The sequence below is a fragment of the Zeus faber genome (genome assembly GCF_960531495.2).
Source record: "Zeus faber genome assembly, chromosome: 7".
Classification (NCBI taxonomy): domain Eukaryota; kingdom Metazoa; phylum Chordata; class Actinopteri; order Zeiformes; family Zeidae; genus Zeus; species Zeus faber.
In genome coordinates, this window is record NC_137203.1 from 4,081,018 (window position 1) to 4,102,758 (window position 21,741).

The 21,741-nt window shown below is 44.9% G+C and overlaps 2 protein-coding genes across 2 annotated transcripts; one reads left to right on the forward strand and one right to left on the reverse strand.

The window, feature by feature from the left end:
- Positions 1–10,489: 10,489 nt before the first annotated feature.
- xbp1 (X-box binding protein 1) lies at positions 10,490–13,784 on the forward strand. The gene is given in 6 exon segments (XM_080003944.1): positions 10,490–10,854; positions 11,520–11,616; positions 11,697–11,813; positions 11,934–12,094; positions 12,728–12,859; positions 12,862–13,784. Coding segments are annotated over 6 exon segments (1,215 nt in total). The 5' UTR covers positions 10,490–10,594; the 3' UTR covers positions 13,310–13,784.
- Positions 13,785–16,835: 3,051 nt separating this feature from the next.
- LOC307232504 (uncharacterized protein) lies at positions 16,836–21,403 on the reverse strand. Its single transcript, XM_080003537.1, has 3 exons — positions 20,984–21,403; positions 18,628–18,726; positions 16,836–17,392 (listed from the first exon to the last, which is right to left on the reverse strand). The coding sequence occupies exons 1-3, from the start codon at positions 21,396–21,398 to the stop codon at positions 17,139–17,141; spliced, it is 768 nt and encodes a 255-aa protein (XP_079859663.1). The 5' UTR covers positions 21,399–21,403; the 3' UTR covers positions 16,836–17,138.
- Between the last annotated feature and the right edge of the window lie 338 nt (positions 21,404–21,741).

Here is a 21,741-nt window from a genome sequence, read left to right on the forward strand (position 1 = left end):
GTGACCACCTGCTCCTGGCTTGTTACAGCTTGCCACTCTCCCCAATAAACTGGTGTGTTTGTGACATCACTGCCTTGTCTCTGTAACGCAGGGGCCCTGAAAACACCGCTCGGGTGGAGTGTAGCAGGCAGAACCACCACACTATTTTATTCTTAATTATAATCAGGATCTGCATGAGCATCATCTGCAGAACTTTAGTGTCAGGGTACTTGTACCTCTGCTAAAGTAAAATTGTGACTCTTCACGACTCCCCGTCACTCCCACTCCCCCCTTCCCAGTGGTGAGAACAGCCCACCATAATCCCAAGCCTCACATTATACAGTGTTTTCTTTTCCCTGTATTGCTTTCAGACGCAGTGCGTCAGAGCAGGAATGACATGTCAGCCACTCCGCAAAGTCCCAAACGTTGGGTTTCGACATCAAAAGCTGGAGCATAAATCAACAAGCCACTTCTGTCTGGTCTCAGACTGGAGCTGACGTAGCCTAACACTGTAGGCCTATATGCCACATGTGCCACCCTGTGGTGGCCTGGGTGGGTGGAGGGTGGAGGGGTGAGGCGGACTGTTCGACTGGGCTGGGAAACCCGTCTGGGACAGGAGCTGGCACTGCCAGGTCTGAGATGTCTGATTTCTCCCTACTGGCTTTACAGTGGTACATGTGGTCATTGAAAGGTGATGGCGTAGACCTCCTCAGCGCATCAGAGCGCTGTGTTCCCCTGTCTGCTGTTCTGACATCAAGTAAAACAAATATCTATTGTCCTCTGTAATTTATGTTATTGTCAATTTCTTCAATCAGATGCAAAGCTGTTAAACACACAGCCAAAAACGAGTCGCGGAATGAAACGTTACCGAGCATTCCGACAAGTTGTTTAGCGTTTCCTCGTGTGAAAAAACAAGATGTGATGATGTCATTGGAAGGTTTTGCTGAGGAAACCAGTGCCAATGTTGTTGTGTTTTCAGCATTTTCATTTTTGTCACTCTAAATCAAGTCATGCAGTGGTTTGACAACAGTGACAGACAAATACATCAGTAACAGCATCATAAGCTTGACGCAGGATTTATAAAAAATACCACACGACAGCGATCACAGGCGGAATGGAAGGTGTCGTAAATTAGGGTTTTTAACATTGACAGCAAAGACGTTAGCCCTCTCAGAAAGCATCTACGGAAATATACTATTGTAGACACAGATGCCCACACACACACACACACACACACACACACACACACACACACACACACACACACACACACACACACACACACACACACACACACACACACACACACACACACACACACACACACACACACTCATAGACACACAGACACGAAAACCCAGCTCCTCAAAGACTCATGCTCAGACAAACGTGATGTATTTGTGGCGGTGATGCTGCCGTTTGATCTGCTGGAAGAAGAAGACATCAAACAGACCCCAGTTTAAACCGTGGAAAGAAAAGTTATTTTCCTTGAGAATCAGACCTTCACATGAAGCGCGATGTGATGAAATCATGATTTTGGCCTATTTAGAGAAGAGAGAAATGCCACAAGACAAATTGTTAGTGTCCAAATATACTGTATGTATATACTGTATATGCCTCGGAAAAGTATTAAGTCTCCTGAGAGATGTGACCCTAAATGAAAAAATAACAAAGACGTAATACACTTAATATATTGGTTTATGATGTCATGCAACCCTCAATGTCTCACCAGGACGCCCCATCTTCAGCTGAAACGACCAAACACTTCACATGGACACGCCAACTCCTCCGTGCAGATCTGCTTGAACACAGTGGCTGTGCAAGAGAATATTGTTTTAATATTCCGAATGTATTAATCATACACAGTCTTAAGGGTGCAGTGTGCAGAATTGAGTGTCATCAGCCGGGCTCCACCTTGTCAAAGCATTTTGTAAACTTTAAAGGTGCTATATAAATAAAGCTATAATTATTATCTAGCGGTGAGGTTGCAGATCACAACGGACAGAACGCCCCTCCCCATGGCGGTCCAACATGGCGGCCTCCGTGGAAGAGATGGCGGACGTGAAACTCGTGAAAAAACGCGAAAGAGCCGGTGTTTGGTTTGTCCCTTCTGGGCTACGGTAGAAGAAACATGGCGCTGCAACATGGCGGCCTCCGTGGAAGCGTACCCGCTCCCTATGTAGATGAAAAGGTCTCATTCTAACAAAAACACGATTCTCATTTTCATGGGATTATACACTCATTAAAACAGAATTATGAATATTCTAATCCATTTCGCCAAGTCCGTTCCGTAAATTCTACACACTGCACCTTTAAGGCCTCAAGGCCATTGTCAAGCCTCATAGGGTAACGTAATACTGTACAAATACTGTATCTAGATATTATTCCAAACATACTTTAAAAACCCAAAGGAATCTGGTCTTTGGAACCAGTGTTTTAACGTAACATTTAAATGCCTTTTATACTTTCTCGAGGACGAGACTAAATCCAGAGTAAACATACAATCATCCAAAATATAGGCTCAATGTATTTGATTTTGACGCTTGACGTTGCTCACTTTATCCACATGGCATCGTACGATGAACTTAAATTACTTGTAGTCCTTTATTTTATCCCCTTGAGAGGCATTTTGTGCCTCAAGTCTGACCAAAAAAGCTTTTATACGCACAATTAAACCAAACAATCCAAAAGCCTCATATTTAGTTGAATTCTATTCACTACACTGGTGGTGTGTAGAATGTGCCTAAAGCTTACTTTAGGGACAAATTCAAAATACACCCAAAGCCATCGCATGATGAATGATGAATGCCATAGCCAAAAGAATGTCTGATGAATTACTACAAGGGTTCCCAAACCATGGACCGTGGCCCCTAGGGGTCCTCAAAGGAATTGCAATGGTTCCGCAGAAGAATTATTATTGCATATATTTCGTATTTTATTTTTTTTGTTTTATGAGTTGATATACAGTCAAAGATTCAAAAGAATAAAATAAAAAGCATAAAATAATAATATTCTACATATGTATGTTACTCAATCAATGATGTGAGTCTTTTTTTAAAGTTTAAGTTAAATAAAATGACACACGGCAGTGTACTATAGGCATATAAAGTATGTCCAGGTTATGATTATTACGAGGATGATTATTATTGCATTAACTTACTTGCAACACTAAGGGGCACAAGATATGACGCCACAAACACTGTAATGAGGTGCTTGTCACAGCAGAGGGCGAAAGAGACACACGTCACACAGAGACCAAGAGGAAATAAAGTAGTTCATGTCTTTGTTATGTCGTTGTCATCGCTAAATAAATAAATATGTCTCATAACTCTGCAGAACACACACAGCAAAAGAGGAAGGGGAGTGACAGTGATGACATGCAGTAAGATGGAGGTCATGATGCCTGGCAAGATACAGCGCTTTCAACATTCTGAGGCTGGTTTGTTGCCTGAGTGTTGCATCAGATAAATGTTGCATCACAGCAGACATGATCTGTCAAAATGCCATCTGCTTGCAGTGATCTAGTCATATCCGGTGACTACAAGGACCTTATGCTAAATGCACATTCGCAGAAAGATACATATGTTCTTGGAGATAATAAAACTGTATTAGTTAAATGTATATATGCTGCACTGTATAAGAGAGCCATGTGTGCCTATATGTACTGTGATGCAAAGTGACCACTGTGTGAAGCCAGTCAATACAGTACTACCAACATAGTGGATTTACTGCTCTGCAATTAACATCAAATGTACATTAAGATACACAAAGCAAACATGCTTCATGGTCTGATGATCGTCACATATTGACACCTCGGAGACAAACTTCAAACAATGGAAAAAAGCCTTTATATTGGTTGACATAAATCATGTTGTATATTTTGTCAAGGATTCCCTCATCAATTCCCTATAGAGTTGAGTAGAGTACAGTAGAGGTAGAGTAGAGTAGAGTAGAGTAGGGTAGTGGTAGAGTAGAGTAGAGTGTTGTACAGTAGAGTAGGGTAGCGTAGATTAGGGTAGACACAGCCTTCTGGAGGAACAACAGATCATTGTGGATTCCTTCATCTATTCCCTAATCGTCATCGTATCAACGTAAATATAATCAATTCGTAAACATGGGGACGAATGAAATGTCTCACATGTATTTGTCTTAACAACCATGACAGCATCCGTAGGTTATTATGGGGTGCTTTGGGGATCTCTTCCTCATGTATCTGTAATATTATAGTGTTGTTGTTGGGAAACAGTGCTGTTGTTGTTTTTGGAGGCAGACAGTGCGGTGACTGCAGAGTGAAATATAATGTGACCCGGCAAACAAATAAAAGGCTGCGTCAGCCGCGTTCAAACAAAGCTGGTTTATCTGGGCTGACAAAGTGCTCGTGGGGACTCTAAGACAATTATGGCCGGCACCGACAACAACCACTGTTCCAACGGGCGGATTTAGGTCAGTTTGTGCAGCAAGATCTGTCATTGGCCTGATTGTGTCTCCCCGGCGACGTCTCTCGCTGCCACAGAAACGTCGCTCTGTGCGGAAACTGGGCGATGGATGTTAAAAGTCACTGTTTGAAATGTGGCTCGACGGGGGAAGAAGTCTCCACGAGGCCGGGCGACGCCACGCGCACTGTGGGGAAACAGTGCATCTATGCATGAAGAACTGCTGCTGTGGAGGGTGTTGTCTATAGTTTCACGGAATGTGTATGCATATGTGTATCCATTTAAAGTGGAGGCTTGATGTTAAACATCTATGACGACATTGGAAAAACAACAAAAAAAAAAAGACACTTGACAAACCGGAAAGGGAACATATATAAAAAGCATAGAAAGTAAAATGTGGACACAGATGAGAGACGGGACAGAAAGAGAAGCGACGGTGTGTGAAAGACGAACAGAAACAACGCGGTTACAGTGGCCGTAAAGTGGACGAGGGACAGCGAGCGACGGGGGAGGAGAGAGAGATAAAGAGAGGGAGGTGTGGGAACACCGCAGGTCGAGCAAACACCTCGATGGAAGGTCAGAGGCGGGGAGGTGTGACTGTGTGGCTCCCTGCAGCTGGCTCCTGTCCCTGGGCGTGACCCCCTCCTCACCTTCTATTGTTCAGCCAGGCGCCGCCCAATAATACCAGGGCCACACCCGTACCGCCCCGGTGTGCACACACACACTGTTGTTTACCCTGCAGGGCTGTCCGGCCACCAGGCCTTTCCAACAAACAACAACGCTGGAGAAGCCCCTTCCCCAGAAGGGAGAAGGGCCACGTTTGGATGCATTTCAAGAGTCATTAAGAATAACAATTGAGAATTAAATGATGAGAGTACTGCAGTGGATACATAGGTCGTCCAGCTCAGTGGTTCTCAAAGGAGGGTCCTTCGAGAGGTTCCAGGGGGTCCCCAGCAAAACGACTAATAGTTAAACTTCAACATTATTTAACATTGGCACCATAATGTACAATAAGGACAGTTTTCCCTGTAAGGATTGTATAGAGCGGTGTGGAGGTTAGGACTAAATCAATCCAATAGAAATATTCTCAGATTGGGGTCCGGGAGATGAAACCTTACTGAATATGGTCCGTGGCCCGATGCATATGAAATGGAAGCCCTTGATGTGAGAACCGTTTAGAGCCATTGGTTTAGTGCATCCTGTTTGAGTCTGGTCGTAAAAACCGCTGTGAGGTCCCAGAGAAGCGCGGCCGCTGGAAATGACTGACATGGTTCTGCGGCCAAAGGGCTGAGGCTCACAACAACAAAATCCATTCGTATTCACACGATGTGAACATATGGTTGAACCGTTTTCATTGTGAAAGAAAGATGCTCTAGGAGGACGTGGTACGACCCTGACCCACAATACATCTAAATCTAGTCAGCTGTATAACCTAAATCTTATAAAACGTAAGTCATTCATTCAACTTTCTGATCTAGGCTTTGACATAATAACCACAGTGAAAACTGAAGAACCTCTCGGCACCAACGGTCTCAGATTCTAGATTCCATACGGTGCAACATGGACGACTGCAGGACGTTGGGCTGTGCGTTGCATCACATCTGCGTCTCCATCTGGAAGAAATAAGTGTCTGGGGTTTTGCGCCCTGAAATCTGTCCTCCGCGCTGTCTGTGATCAAGCCCCCCTAATCACAGGCTTCAATCTCAGGCTCAAGGGAGGGTCCAGATGTGTGTGTGTGTGTGTGTGTGTGTGTGTGTGTGCTTGTGTTTGAGTACTGGTTAAGGTGGGGTCTTGGGCGGTCAGACGTAGATGCAGTGGAGCAGACAGTGCTTCTCCGTGGCCTGTTCCACGGCAAATGAACAGGATCCAGGGAGTGGAACCAGGGATCAGGAGCCCACACTGCGCTGAACGTCCTCAGACTCCATGGCTTCTATCTGTTTAAGTTCCCATCGTGTGAAGAATCTGCCACTTGGTTCTCCAGCGTGGAGCCTCCTTTATGTGTTTCAACCAGGAAGATAAAGTTAGGACTATGGATGTATGAAAGTTATCGAAATGCATATGGAAATACTTAGCTCAGTGTGTGTGTGTGTGTGTGTGTATGTGTTTGAGGCGGTGCAATCAACAGTTATAAATGATGGGAGCCAAGATTTCAATAAGGCCTGCGTTATCTCTTTATAAAGGGAAAGTGCTTTTTTTTGCTCCCCTCTGGGAGAAGGTAATGTTTCCTTGACACTGCTCCATCACTCCAGCGTCCTGAGGCGGCGGCAGCCAGACATAAATATTCACAACGCTCGGGTGTTTTCCGCACCTGGCGGCCTGAGAGCTGGCGGAGCGCGCCTGTGAAACCAGAGGCCTCCGCGCCGGAGGAGCCACGAGTGCCTGTGCAGTGTGTGGCCTCCTATCTTCACTATTTGCAGAACAAGAATCAGCATTTGAATATAACTGCCGCGGCTTCCCACTTCCCTCGGCCGACGCCGACGACCGACTCAACATTTGCACACGCGCAGAAAAAAGAGAAGGAGAACGGGCGTCGCGCGGCGGCGACGAGAGGAGGTCCGATCGCACCGCTCTCGCGTTTCGTTTAAACCCGCCCGTCCGCGCCGGTGAGTTCAGACGGATATAGGAGGACGTATCCGTCACAGGGGGAACCCCCCCCCCGCCAGCCAGGGCTAAAATAAAACCTTTTCAACCTTGTGGCAGAAAGTGTAAAAGCGTGTCACGCTGCTCTTCAGCGGATGAAACAAGCTTAACGGTCATGAAACCGGTTTTATGATAAAGTGCTTCGTTCACATCTCAAGGCTCATTTTAGTGCAGAAAAGAGTAATTTTCCCGACTCTCTCACGACTTCCTGACTATCTGTTTCTGTATCTGTAAACTTTGTCTACAAACCTTCCAAAGAATATTCATATTGTGATGAGAAGAAATCCCTTGAGATTTTGGTCATAATAATATTGTATTATAATACTGAAATATAGTTGAATGTTGTCTTAAAATCTGCATGACAGTAAAGCAGTGCACATTTAAATTAAAATGATAATATCGACATCAAGAACGGTTGTTGTCTCAGACACCTCGCCTGTTTAAATATCTTATGAAAGCACAGAAACATCGTCAAACTGTCGAGGTATTCCACCAAAAATGTTATTGATACTTTTTCAATATGGCCCAGCCCTAGCGTGACCGATTTAGTGCCTCTCCAAAAAGAAACTAAAGCACATCTTGTATTTTATCCTGTTTCTTTCACCCGCAGATTTTGTAAACTCACATCGTCGACCCCCACCCCAAAAAAAACCCGCTCTCCTGTTCTGGCTTCCTCAGATGTTGACTCTGTTCTGCGGGTAAAGCTGAGCAAACAAGGCCTGTGTTTGCGTGGCTCCTGTAGTAAGTAATGCCGAGGTGACAGAGCACCGGGTACAACCGCCTCCCGTAAAAAGCCAGACGGCTTCAAGCGGCGGCAAAATGCTGATTCCCCGTCTGTTTGGGGACAAATACTTCCCGCAGGAAACGCAGGGAGAACGGGGCCTCATTGGGAACCCACATGAGCAGCAAGATGAAGAGACTTCCTGCGTCGCTCAAAAGGCGTCGGTGGAATCGGACTCCACCTTGGAGCGGGTGCCTGAAATGACACTACTGTGACAGGCAGACTGGCGACAATAACAGAACAGGGAATGTGCAGTTTGGGGAGTTTGGAGGATCCCCTCCATTAAATTGCATAGAGGAAAAGCTAAAATATACATAGTGTAAAACGACAGAGAAAAGAAGGGTGGAGGTTCTGCACAAGATGATTGCAACATTTTCTGTAAAACCGACCAAAATTCACAGTCAATGCGAGGGATCCCCCAAATATGGCGGCTTGCTCCGGCAATGTCACGTCAGCGTCACAAAAGGTGTCTCAGGAACCTTACTGTGAAGGTTCTTCTCGTTGTTTAGTACCCGCGTTCCAATTGATGATCATTCATCAATTGGAACGCGGGTACTAAACAACTTATGCTAGCGAAACAAAACAACCACTCAACTGTATGAAAATACACTGACATCATATCAAGACAGTAAAAACAACATGTTTGAGGCGTTGATCGGAGCATTACTGCCAGCCAACTACTCACGACAACACTTTGGAGAATGTACTTCCTTCATTAACGTCTGTCGATCAGCAGTCCTGTACAGGAAACAGGACACAACATTTCTGGGAACCTGGGGACAGACTGGAAAAGCTTGTTCGATTCTTTAATTAATATGCACTGATACACATCATATCATATACATCAGCGCATCCCAACCACCAAACTACATTGTTTGGTCACAGCTCATAACCCTAATGGTGAAATTCAATACACATAAAACATTGAAAGACAAACGCTAATATCTTCATTGGAAAATACATACGATTTACAATAATATACAAATAAATAAACAAATAAACAAACAAATGAATAATAAATACAAAATAAATAAATAATATGAATGCTAATTCTACTATAACAATTAATATAGTTGTAGCTTAAACAATTAAAGGTTTAAGGTCACCCAAAGGATTATCACTGTGAAATCAGATAATATATTGATAAATCTGGCACGCAAGTAATTTTTTGAAATCACAATGCTAAATTTATCCACACAAATGTACTTCATGATTGGAAAATATAAAACAGAATTAAATAGATCATAAGAGCGATATTTCTAACAGGTTTTTGAGGAAATTCACTAGTGTGCAGAGGAAACAAAACAAAACAAGAAAAACAGGCCGGTTTTCCTTTTAACTTAAAGTGTACCTATGATGCTCCTTTTCAAGTTAATATATGGTTCCTGAGGTCCCCAAAACATGTTTTTAGGGGTTTTCTTTGCTGAAAATAACACTCAGATTATGCATTCGAGCCATTCTCACGTGCGTCCAATCCACCCTGTCTGATAGGGGTTGTTTCAGTGGGAGGAGCCTCCTCCCGAGGCCCCGAGTTCTGTGAGCCAATGGGGTTTGAGCACAAGTTCCAGGTTCTGTTGTATTTACTCCGTAACCTTCACTAATTTCCCCTCATCAGTCGCCCAAAATGTGTTTCTGAAGAAATATGAGGCGAGAAATAATCAATCCAGTTCCATATTAGATCGACAAGGCCCCATTTAAAAGTTTGTTCCCACTTTCACCGCGGTGACCGGAGCAGCGTGGCGCTTGGAGCCCCCCGCAGAATGGGGCGGGGCCTGGGGGCCTTTTAATTTCATTCAATTACGGAAACGTCGGAAAATAAAATACAATAGCATAAAAAAAATACATATATCTAGTTTTGTTTGGAGAAACGTGGAGCGGATCGCCTACAGTACAGTCAACCTAACGTGGACGGACACACACACACACACACACACACACACACACACACACAGAAAGAAACCCACAGCGAATACTTACATTTCCATCGTCCTTTTCTTATAAAAGATTTGTGCTGGTCTCTGCAGCCAACCACAGGGCACGCCCCATGAGCAGCTCTTAGCTTCGATGCTAGCAGGTCCGGTGGCGCGCTTCTAATTATTAAAGTGTCTTAATGTTAGTAGCACTGAGCCACAAAGCTGAACAGCTTGTGTTAGGACTAAAAACATACCAGGTTGTCTTATTTCACAGTGTGTCTGTTCATAGACCCATCAGACCGCAAATGTATGTGCACAAGCTCTGGAGATCTTGCGTCATAGGTCCCCTTTAAACATGGCCGCCCTGGAGGAAGACAACCAGGCCAATGGCCCCCAGGTCATTTGAGTATAACAAACCATTATCACACCTTGTTTTTCCTTTTGAAAACGGGCTTTGGGGATGCCCATTCAATAGGGAAGTATGACATGCAATCGACTTGAAAATTCCAAGTTAAAACTAATACGAAACAGAGGGTGTAGTGACGTCAAACACATGTTTACTCTCGCCAACCAGGCACGCATGCGCAGTCAGGGTGAAACTTCACATTCAAACCGCGTCAACGCGACGGCCAATCGAAACTGAGAACGCAGTTGCGTCACGGTCAGAGCCGGCCAATCGGAGATCCCCACGACTGTAGAAAACCTCCGCTGGTGCGACTCCCCCTCCAGCAGTTGCAACTTGACAGGGACCGGAGCAGGATCGGGACCAGCGGAACGACCGGGTTTCAAGCGGTTCCCTCCCGACCCAAGACGCACACAGTCGCGGTAGCTCGCGTAGGATATACGACATGGTGGTGGTCACAGCGGGGAGCGCGGGGGCCCACAAGGTGCTCCTGATCTCCGGGAAGCAGGGCGCCGCGGCGGGGGGCTTCGGCCGACCCTTCTCGGTCGTGCTGCCGTCGAGCTCCAGCCAGGCGGCCGCGGCCGCAGCCGCAGCCGCCGCCGCGGCGGCGTCGTCGGACTCTGATTCCTCCGCCGCCGCGGGGCCTCCGCTCCGGAAGAGGCAGCGGCTCACACACCTGAGCCCCGAGGAGAAAGCGCTTCGCAGGTCAGTCCGGCCTTTTTGTAAACGGCCTTTTTGTCCCGTGGAGTCTGCCGAGAACGCAGCTTATCGGGATCCGCCCAAAGACGCGGAATGTGGAGCGAAGGGAGAAAAACATGGAAATAAATAAAAATCACTCAAACTAAAAAATAACGTGTGGAAACGTCCCCGTTCTTATTTAGCAAAGCCATCTTAACATTTTAAGGTGAATTTATATTTAAACTTAATTTAAAACCCTATCGCATACAGTAACAGTACACGCCCATATTTGTATTATCTATAAATCTGAAATGCCCGTGTACTTTTTCGTTTTTGTGTGTGTATATATAGATATAAATAATATATATTTTTTGCTGATTTGTTTTTCTTTTCTACTCTGTATTGCGCAGCCATAAACCCGAACATATGTTACTAAACATTGCAAACACACAGAACCCACATTAGATCTCCGTCGATCGGGTGTAGTTCGGACTCTGGGCCCCGTCCCGCCCGGTTCCTGCACCGGACGAGCAGGACACTGATATCCTGGTTTGCTTGCGTGGCAGGAATATGGCCGTGGTTGTGCAATGCCAACAACTCTGTCTCGTCGTGGCTTAGTCAGCATCACGGAAAGAATGTTTCAGTACTAGTTCTTTTTTTTTTCCACCTCCGAACCCTCGCCCCTCAAACAGGAAACTCAAGAACAGAGTGGCGGCGCAGACGGCCAGAGACAGAAAAAAGGCCAAAATGGGAGAGCTGGAACAACAAGTTCTGGAGTTGGAGCTGGAGGTAAATTACCCCCCCCCTCCCTACGTTTATATGCATGTTGTCGGTGAGTGGAGTAAGACGCTGTCCTCACCCTCGTCCAGAACCAGAAGCTCCACATCGAAAACAGCCTGTTGAGGGGAAAGACGAGCGGCCTCCTGACGGAGAATCAGGAGCTGAGGCAGAGACTTGGCTTGGACACGCTGGAGTCCAAAGACAAGGTGCGCGGGGTCGGGTCTGGTCTCGGCGTGTGTGGGGGGGGAGGGGGGGGGTTGGTTCACGGCGGCCATGTTGGATTGCAATGTGGCGTAACGCGCGCTCCTTCCTCTGCCCATTCCCAGGTGGTGGTGTCCGGCGGGGACGATGCAGGTTTGGGGATCGGGTCTTCTGAGTCCGCAGCACTCAGGCTACGTGTGCCTCCGCAGCAGGTGCAGGCCCAGCCGTTCCTAAATCTGAAGACTTCCCAATGGATACAGATGGTCCTGACGCTACAGACAATGAGGTGCGTGTTCTCCCGTCATACAGGTTGTAACGACGCCGCGTTGACTCTGTTATAATGGTGACAAACGATGTCTCCTGGCAACCGTCAAATTTACCTATGTAACTACGGAGGTGTTGACTGAACTGTCATTACCTCTTTTCAGCAGAGACAAATGAAACGCTTGTAAAAGTGAATTTGTTGATTTTACATTAGAACCATGTCTGACCTATAAAACTAATGTGCTGTATTTAAAGCAGTAGAGTCCTGGGGCCCCCCCAGGAGTCCTTAAAGGGGTTCTGGGGTCCCCAGCAGAATTATTAATTCGACATTATTTCATGTTTAGAGAATGAGATGCAGTCTACTTAACTAGTATTGGACACACTATTTAAACCAATTTTATTCCAGAAAATTGTTTACAGATGTCATTTGCGTAGCAGTATTAAAGTCAAGGTGTTGGTCGAAATACTTGCTACTACAGTCATGTTAGTATGGGAGGGTATTTGTTCCAGTCGGCTTGAAAAGCCACATGATGCACTGATCTAATTGTCAAAGCTCCATAAAGACACTAATGGGTTAAAGACTCTGGTTCTCAGAGGTCGGGGGCTGGGTGCTCACGGGTTGGTGGACTAATCCCTCACACGGTCTCTCCCCCAGTCTGATCTGCTCCTGGGCATTCTGGACATCCTTGACCCGGAGCTGTTCCTCAAGTCATGTGAACAGGAGCACAAGGAGTCACAGGTGCTGCTGGTCGGAGGGGGGGACGCACTACCTGCCGCCCCACCTGCAGCTCTGGGGCCCGCACCAGCCAAGCTGGAGGCCCTTAATGAACTGATCCACTTCGACCACATTTACACAAAGCCCGTGGCGGTGGCGTGCGACGGGCGCGGCGACGACATGGAGAGCGACAACACGGAGGTGAAGGCCGAGGAGGAGGCCGAGGCGGCGGGCCTCGCCGTCATGGAGGGCGAGGTGGTCTACGTCAAAGACGAGCCGGAGGAGGTGGTCATCCTCGCCTGCGACCGTGGTCACCGGGCGGATGACTTCCTCTCAGTGGCGTCCTCCGCCGTGGCCCTTGACGGCCTGGATAAGGAAGCGTACCTGGCGGAAGCCTACAGCGACTCTGGATGCGAGCGGTCCCCGTCCCCCTTCAGCGACATGTCCTCGCCCTTGTGCTCCGAGAGCTCCTGGGACGACGTGTTCGCCAATGAACTGTTCCCCCAACTTATCAGCGTCTGAACCATCGCCTTTAGCTTGTTGGCCTGTAGATAACAGCGCTGTTTTAGTAGTGAAAAATAACTGAGCGGCACTAAAAGCTTGTATGATTCACAAGCCCCAACGTTAAGATATATTAAAACAAATTGGCACGTAATCTCCTTTCTTACTACAGCAGGTCTGTACCATTGGCGATGCCCCATTGTCTTGGAGTTCTGGACGGCTAAATTGTAGCATTGCTGAATGCGATTGTAGTTTAAGATTGCTTCAAAATCTTAACACTCACTCTTTCAGGACAAAATGTGGGTGAAAATCCAGTATTTCTGTAAATGTTATCTATAGGTGAACGGGGACTGATCATTTAAATACAAAGTTTATTTATTTGTGTATCTTTTCAGAGTCTTTGTACGTTAGCCTTTTCGCATGTATAAATGCATTCTTTAATTTTGACGCTCTCCATGTAGTCTATTCTACTGCATTAAAAAAAATTTGCATTGCATTTTGTCTCCTTGTTTTCACTTACTGCAGTAGTTGCACATGACATGTTTTATTGGATTAAAAAGTTCAAGAGGTTATTTGCCAAATGTCATGAAACTGATTACACACTAAGGCTCTAAAAATCAGCCGCAAGGGGTGGCCCATAATCGTGATTCTGGGTTCTGATTATATAATGTCGTATTAAACATGATTTTAAATTAAACTTACATTCAAGACTTTTTTTTTTGATTAGACTATAATTCATGAATTTCTTTTTACAGGTCTTGATTGTTCCGAATTCTTTAAGCCGTTAGCTTATCTTGACTGAAATCGCTTACACAACACGGTTCAAGACTAGAAATCCTCCTTCCAAGGACGTAGGGTACATAAGTTCAGCCTCTAAATGTTGTTCCCCAGAACACTGCATGACAAGGGCCAAATGTTCTACAAAGTACTTAATTGATCTCTTTCATAGAATATTTCTATATTTGGACATCATGGCAAATTAATCTGACTCCACATGCCTCTTAGATATTTCTAGTGTAAGGATTGCCTCCAGGCATTAATCAGACCTTTTTGCTGTGACACTGTACTACAACCTGACTAATAGTTAACCACGAAGGGTCAAGGTTCAGTCAGATAACTGCGGAATTTAGAAGCAACATTTATATTTACTATCTCTCTGGTGGGTGCACACAGTCTTCTGGGAAACCGTACTGTGGTTTCCTGGGAAGCGGGCAGGGAGGAACCTGAGAAGCCGCTGTGACCGTCTCCTCTCAATGATGTCAGTGTTGGTATTGTTCTCCTTCGGCCTGGGAACCAGCGAAGGTCAACAAGCAAACACAGCTCGCCCGGTCGCACACTGCAGTCTTTATTCTGGTCTGTTCTACCCCCGACCCTGAACCCATTCGGTGAATGGAAGGTCCCACCTTTGAAAACACTCAGACTCCACACCACAATCCAGGCTGATTAGATCAAGGCCTTGGAACAGGTCTCCGATCCAGTGGCTGACACCCTGTCTCTGTCTTGTCTCATCTCGGTTGATTGGCTTTGTTTTGCATTTTTTTTTAAATTTTGCATTCCAAATACATGTAAATGTTGGCTGTAGACATTTCGCAGCATCAGAGTAAATATAACCGCTCGCCTGTTAAAAACCTGAACGCCAAAAGCAATTGATCCGACGGAAGACCGTGCTACTTTCGATCTGACCTCCATTTTGTTCTCTTGCGGTGCACTGCGTACGACCACAACAGCATCGGCGTAATCCTCCCCTGCCTCCCTGGAGGACGTGGTGAGATGTTAACCGTTTCCTGTCTGCTACTTCCAAAACCACAGAAAAGCTAAATCAGTCCAGCAGCTGTGCACACGAAAGTGAAACACCGCCTCGCTCTGACTGCGCTTGTACGGGATGACTTTTATTTAATTCACAGCTCGTCTTGCGGCGTGAACGAGGCGTCAGTATTCCTAGCCTCGGTTTATGTGCATTGTCGTTTTCCTCTGTCATTTGTGAGGACTCATCTTCAGTGAGAATATTATATTACAGCAAACTGAGAAGCTGTGGGCCCAGTGGTCACCTCAGGACCTCACGTGCAAAAAAAAAAAGAACCGTGGGGTGGAAGCCTCGTGAAAGGATTGGGCTTGTATGGTACATTCAGAGATGTGTTATACGTGATAAAGTATTCAGACCCAATGCTGGTTTCACATTTTATTCTCCTGGATTCTAAATTCCAGCTGATCTACAAGAGCTTTTAAAAATGTATACCATTTTTTTTTTTTAAAGCCAACTTTGCTCAACTCACCTCACTTGTTGATGACCTTCACCGCTGGAAGAAACGAAGGATCACCTGTTTTGAGTGGAGCCATGATAATACGTCTCCCTCCTCTCTACGACGTCCAACAGTGTGAAACCAAGACGCAGAGAAAAGAGCATTGAAACAAGTCCTGGATGTCATGGCTGAGAGGTACAGCTGTGGGGGAAGGGAGTGTGACACACATAAAAGGATTCCAGGCAAATGATCAAAATCCCAAAGCATTTTCAATTGTTAGCGTGACAGGGGTTTTACCACAGTGAACCTGTTACCCAAACCAAATACAAGGTCTTGCCAGAATTCAAAATATTTTGTCCTGAAAAAATACTTTATTCTTTACACTTGATCAAAATTTGATCGATTAAAATTGCCAAAAGGGTTTCGGTAAAGTGGTGCAGTTCCAGCCACGAGGCTTCTCTGTAATCCAGAGCTCACGAAAAACGGTGATATTTCTGGCCACCATTTGTAAAAGGTGCCGCCGCCATGTCAAACGGCGCCTCAGGTCAAAGTTCGCGCTCAAATTAGATCCCCATTCAACGTGTTAATACGAGACTGTCGTCAGCTATCCGTGGATTTAGATAAACCCCATTGCCCGTCTCCAGTTACTACACTCAGCAGTATTACAGAGGATCGCTAAGCCTGCTTAGGCACCTGTCACAGGGCGGGGCCGGTGCTGGAGGCCGCTGAACGAACATCCTCACGACCTTCTTTAAAGAGGTATTCCTGACTTAAATGCACAATTATTTAAAATGCTCAAGTTATGGATACTGCCGCCCCCAACCCCTGCTTCTTACTGGTTTCATGTTCACTGCTTTAAAGAGAACGAGGCGTCAGAACGACGGTTTCCTGGGAGACAAGTCATATCACGCTGGCAGACCTGCAGTCAGCCCTGGTCGTTCTCGCTCCACGGACCATGAACCTTCTGGTCACGTGGTGCCGGCGATCAGAAGGTTGACGGTTCGGGGCCCGACGGTGGTCGTCCCTGCAGTACCTGACCACCTGTTGCGATCTGAGAGGGAACAAAATGGTATATTTCATTATTGGCTGTCGTGCACTTGGAGAAGCAGGCTGCAGGTCCTGAGACTCGGGGCTGAACGAGTGGTTCCAGGTGGGGGGGGGGGGGGGGGTGACCGTGACATTTAAAAACCATCTGAGGCAAACAACATCTGCCCGGACGGTCTGCGGTCAAATCTTCCTGTTAGACGACGAGGAATACAAATCAATTTAGAGAGAGAAACACATCAGGCTGCACTGGATGCATATTTTATTAATGAAAAAAAAAAAAAAAGTAGCCTCTGTGTTAAAGCGCACTCACACTCACATGTACAGAATTAGACCCAGAGGAAACAACGCTGGTGCACATTGTTTTGAACCTTTTTCAACGTATTAGTCAATAAAATAAATAAGAAAGGGAGCCATTTCTGTGTCATCAGAATGATCTCTTAAACATGAACTCAACATAATGTAGCACGCACGCACACACACACATTATCTACTAATGATGTCTATACCGATCAGTAACAGTAACGGACACCTGAATGGTTCCATTTCACCGCATGGGTTTGCTGTCATTCACCAGACACCTGTCCGTTTGGAGACCGCACATTCCTCAAGCCCTCCAGCAGTGCGGTGACGAGGCGCTCGGTGCTGCGGGTGCTGGCCTCCAGGATGGAGGAAATCAGCCGCTCCTCCCTCTCCTGGCTCTGCTGGATCTGCTGTGCCAGCCAGGTGTTCTGCTGCTGCTGCATCCTCTCGATGAACACCTGCTGCTGCGTGCTCCAGCTTGCCATGGCTGAGTCGGTCCTACTCCTCCTCGTTGGTCCTGAAATAAATCATATTCACTCATATTATCACTTATACCACCACATAACACAGATTCTGGCCATTATAACTAGAGATGCACCGATTGTGAAATTCTGGGCCGATGTCGCCCCCCCAATAACAATTTGGTCGATGCCAAGGTTTTCCGAGTTCCTGCAAATGCAACATCAATGGTTGTTAATAGGGATGTTAATAATTAATCGTTTAACCGTTAACTGACAATAACAATTTTGACTGATTAACACTATCAGTTAAACAGTTAAAAAAACAACAACAACAAAACATTGCAAAAACGTTCTTTGATCATGCAGCGTTTGTTGCGTGATAAAATAAAAATAGGAAGGTCAGTCCATCAACATATGGGGGATTTATTTTGTGTCCGATTATTATTATTAATTATTTCTAGGGCTGTACCCAACTCAGAATTTTATCAGTGGAACTGGATTCAGCTGGTCAATGCGAATATGTGACGTGGAAGGGGTTCACGGAGGACTGCAATGTATCTTCCAATCACTAGTTGCAGCAGTGAGCATCTTGTCAGGGAGCAGTGGGACGAGGGGAGCGGCGAAGAGGAACCCGACTCATTGAATGCAGAAATGATATTTTCCATCGCTTATTATCAGCATTTACACACAACTGACATATTGCACCATGGCAGCGAGTTATCACAAATATGTTTGAGAGTCCTTTGAGGTAGTTTGTGTTGCAAAGTGCGTCATACTTTTTGGACTATTTGGGTTAGAGTAGCACTTTGCCAACGACGGGTGCAATCCTGACAGGACCCGGATTTGCAGAAGTCCCAATGAAAACAAGCAGGGTCCAATAATTTCTAAAGTCCAATAAAAAAAAGACAAATTATTAAAAAAAAAAAATAAATAAAAGTGGTACAGTGCCCTAATATTTTAATCTTTTTGAATAATGGTTAATATACCCTCTATGATAGATATTTTTTTTTTTTTTATGCTAAAATGGGTCTCAAAATAATACTTTGGCGGCCGTCAAAACAATGGGGCGGCCCGCCAAAGTAGAAAGTCTATGTGTGGGGAACACTGGATAAACATCGGCCACTGCCATCGGTGCACGTCAACTTATCTGCTGATAAGCCGATGGCAGTCAACAAGGTGAATATCGGCCGATACCGATGTACGGCTGATAAATCGGTGCATTCCAAATCACAAGACGTCTTCAATTGTGCTGGTCGCTGAACGTAGGTGTGTACAAGGGAGGCATACTGACCCGGGGCAAGGGACGACGGAACCGCAGCCATGGGAGTGCTGGCCCACTCAGGCTCTGCTATTGCTTCCAGAACTTCGTCGGGGTCCATGGCAGATCTCTCTGGTGAGGGGGAGAGGTGAACACAAACGTACAGTACGGGTTCATTTCCATTGTTATTTCTGTCAGAACTTAAGTTTAAAACATGTTTTTTTCTCTAAGGAGGTCTAGATGCGGCCGCGAGATCAAATGTAACACAGTGATTGATAGTGGTAGATATAACAAGAGAAGTGATTGTATTTGGCGATGCTTTTGGTTTCTGGTAAGGTTTGGCTATGCCAGTAAAATGTGGGCCTGTGAAAATACAAAGCCTGCAACAGTAACTGGAGCTGCAGCTTCAGGATCCTATTTCTACAACACAAGGACCCTAGATTTTGAGACAGTGTCACCTAGCAAATTATAATTCCACCCAAATACTATTTACTGTCTAATGACTTATAGTTTTATAATATATATAATATAATAATGTTAGGCGGTTAAGTTGAGGTATAATGTTATAGATGGTTAAGTTGAGGTATAATGTTATAGACGGTTAAGTTGAGGTATAATGTTATAGATGGTTAAGTTGAGGTATAATGTTATAGACGGTTAAGTTGAGGTATAATGTTATAGACGGTTAAGTTGAGGTATAATGTTATAGACGGTTAATTTGAGGTATAATGTTATAGACGGTTAAGTTGAGGTATAATGTTATAGATGGTTAAGTTGAGGTATAATGTTATAGATGGTTAAGTTGAGGTATAATGTTATAGAAGGTTAAGTTTATGTATAATGTTATAGACGGTTAAGTTGAGGTATAATGTTATAGATGGTTAAGTTGAGGTAAAATGTTATAGATGGTTAAGTTGAGGTATAATGTTATAGATGGTTAAGTTGAGGTATAATGTTATAGAAGGTTAAGTTTATGTATAATGTTATAGACGGTTAAGTTGAGGTATAATGTTATAGATGGTTAAGTTGAGGTAAAATGTTATAGATGGTTAAGTTGAGGTATAATGTTATAGATGGTTAAGTTGAGGTATAATGTTATAGACGGTTAAGTTGAGGTATAATGTTATAGATGGTTAAGTTGAGGTATAAGGTTATAGATGGTTAAGTTGAGGTATAAGGTTATAGATGGTTAAGTTGAGGTATAATGTTATAGACGGTTAAGTTGAGGTATAATGTTATAGACGGTTAAGTTTATGTATAATGTTATAGATGGTTAAGTTGAGGTATAAGGTTATAGACGGTTAAGTTGAGGTATAATGTTATAGACGGTTAAGTTTATGTATAATGTTATAGACGGTTAAGTTGAGGTATAATGTTATAGATGGTTAAGTTGAGGTATAATGTTATAGACGGTTAAGTTGAGGTATAATGTTATAGATGGTTAAGTTGAGGTATAAGGTTATAGATGGTTAAGTTGAGGTATAAGGTTATAGACGGTTAAGTTGAGGTATAATGTTATAGACGGTTAAGTTGAGGTATAATGTTATAGACGGTTAAGTTGAGGTATAATGTTATAGATGGTTAAGTTTATGTATAATGTTATAGACGGTTAAGTTGAGGTATAATGTTATAGACGGTTAAGTTGAGGTATAATGTTATAGATGGTTAAGTTTATGTATAATGTTATAGATGGTTAAGTTGAGGTACAAGGTTATAGACGGTTAAGTTGAGGTATAATGTTATAGATGGTTAAGTTTATGTATAATGTTATAGACGGTTAAGTTTATGTATAATGTTATAGATGGTTAAGTTGAGGTATAAGGTTATAGACGGTTAAGTTGAGGTATAATGTTATAGATGGTTAAGTTGAGGTATAATGTTATAGATGGTTAAGTTGAGGTATAATGTTATAGATGGTTAAGTTGAGGTATAATGTTATAGATGGTTAAGTTTATGTATAATGTTATAGATGGTTAAGTTTATGTATAATGTTATAGATGGTTAAGTTTATGTATAATGTTATAGATGGTTAAGTTGAGGTATAATGTTATAGATGGTTAAGTTGAGGTATAATGTTATAGATGGTTAAGTTGAGGTATAACGTTATAGATGGTTAAGTTTATGTATAATGTTATAGATGGGTAAGTTGAGGTACAAGGTTATAGACGGTTAAGTTGAGGTATAATGTTATAGATGGTTAAGTTTTTATGGTGTCTTCCATCTTGTCCTCGGATCCCTGGACTGTGGACCTGAAACTGCAGCCTCCTCTATTGCAGGGACCTGGTGCTCAGGTGAGCTCCATGGCACGTTGCTCTACACACTGCGCCTCTGGACATGAAGCAGCGAACCTCACACCGTGTTGTCATCGATAGCGGAACCAAACGCTCACCCGACGCGGAACTCGACGACTCGCCGTCTTCGGCCATGGACGTCGCCGCGCGGTTCTCGAAGCCCACATCCACGCCGCCGGGCGCGGTGCTCGAGGGGGGTCGACGGCCCAGCATCCCCTCCAGGATGTCGAAGTGCGGGCTTCGGGGCGGATGGCGGCCGCCCGCCGTGTTGCTGCTGTGGTTCTTGGCTTTGAGGTACGCCTGCTTCAGCGACTTCCACCGACACCGCACCTGCTCCACCGTCCGGGAAAACCCTCCGTCCGCCATCTTCTCGGACACCCTCTTGAATATGCGCCCGTTGCGGTTCTTGCGGCCATCCAGGTACCTCACTATACCCATCTCCCGCATCAGATCCAGCATGAACACGGTCTCACGTTCAGACCAGAAGTGCGCGGGTTTGCCGGCGGTCGCCATGGCGTCCGTTGTTTATCTGTCAAAAGCGTTTCCGGCGTGAGCGGCGCACGCGCAGTTCGAATGCGCCGATCATATCCGGGTTGAGGCGTTTACATGGCAAGTCAATGGAGCGACTGCGGAGAAATCCAGGTTTGTTGAATCAGAATGAGAACCAGAAACAGAATCAGAACCAGAAACAGAATCAGAAACAGAATCAGAACCACAACCAGAAACAGAATGAGAACCAGAAACAGAATCAGAATCAGAACCAGAAACAGAATCAGAACCAGAAACAGAATCAGAAACAGAATCAGAAACAGAATCAGAAACAGAACCAGAAACAGAATCACAACCAGAAACAGAA

What these genes read in the sequence shown, in the direction of transcription:
- LOC307232504 (XM_080003537.1), bottom strand. Translation starts at nt 21,398, where the DNA reads ATGGCGACCGCCGGCAAACCCGCGCACTTCTGGTCTGAACGTGAGACC. An exon ending in GTCGTCGAGTTCCGCGTCGG is followed by an intron (nt 18,727 to 20,983) that starts GTGAGCGTTTGG and finishes CCCCCTCACCAG; the next exon opens with AGAGATCTGCCATGGACCCC. An exon ending in TCCGTCGTCCCTTGCCCCGG is followed by an intron (nt 17,393 to 18,627) that starts GTCAGTATGCCT and finishes GATTTATTTCAG; the next exon opens with GACCAACGAGGAGGAGTAGG.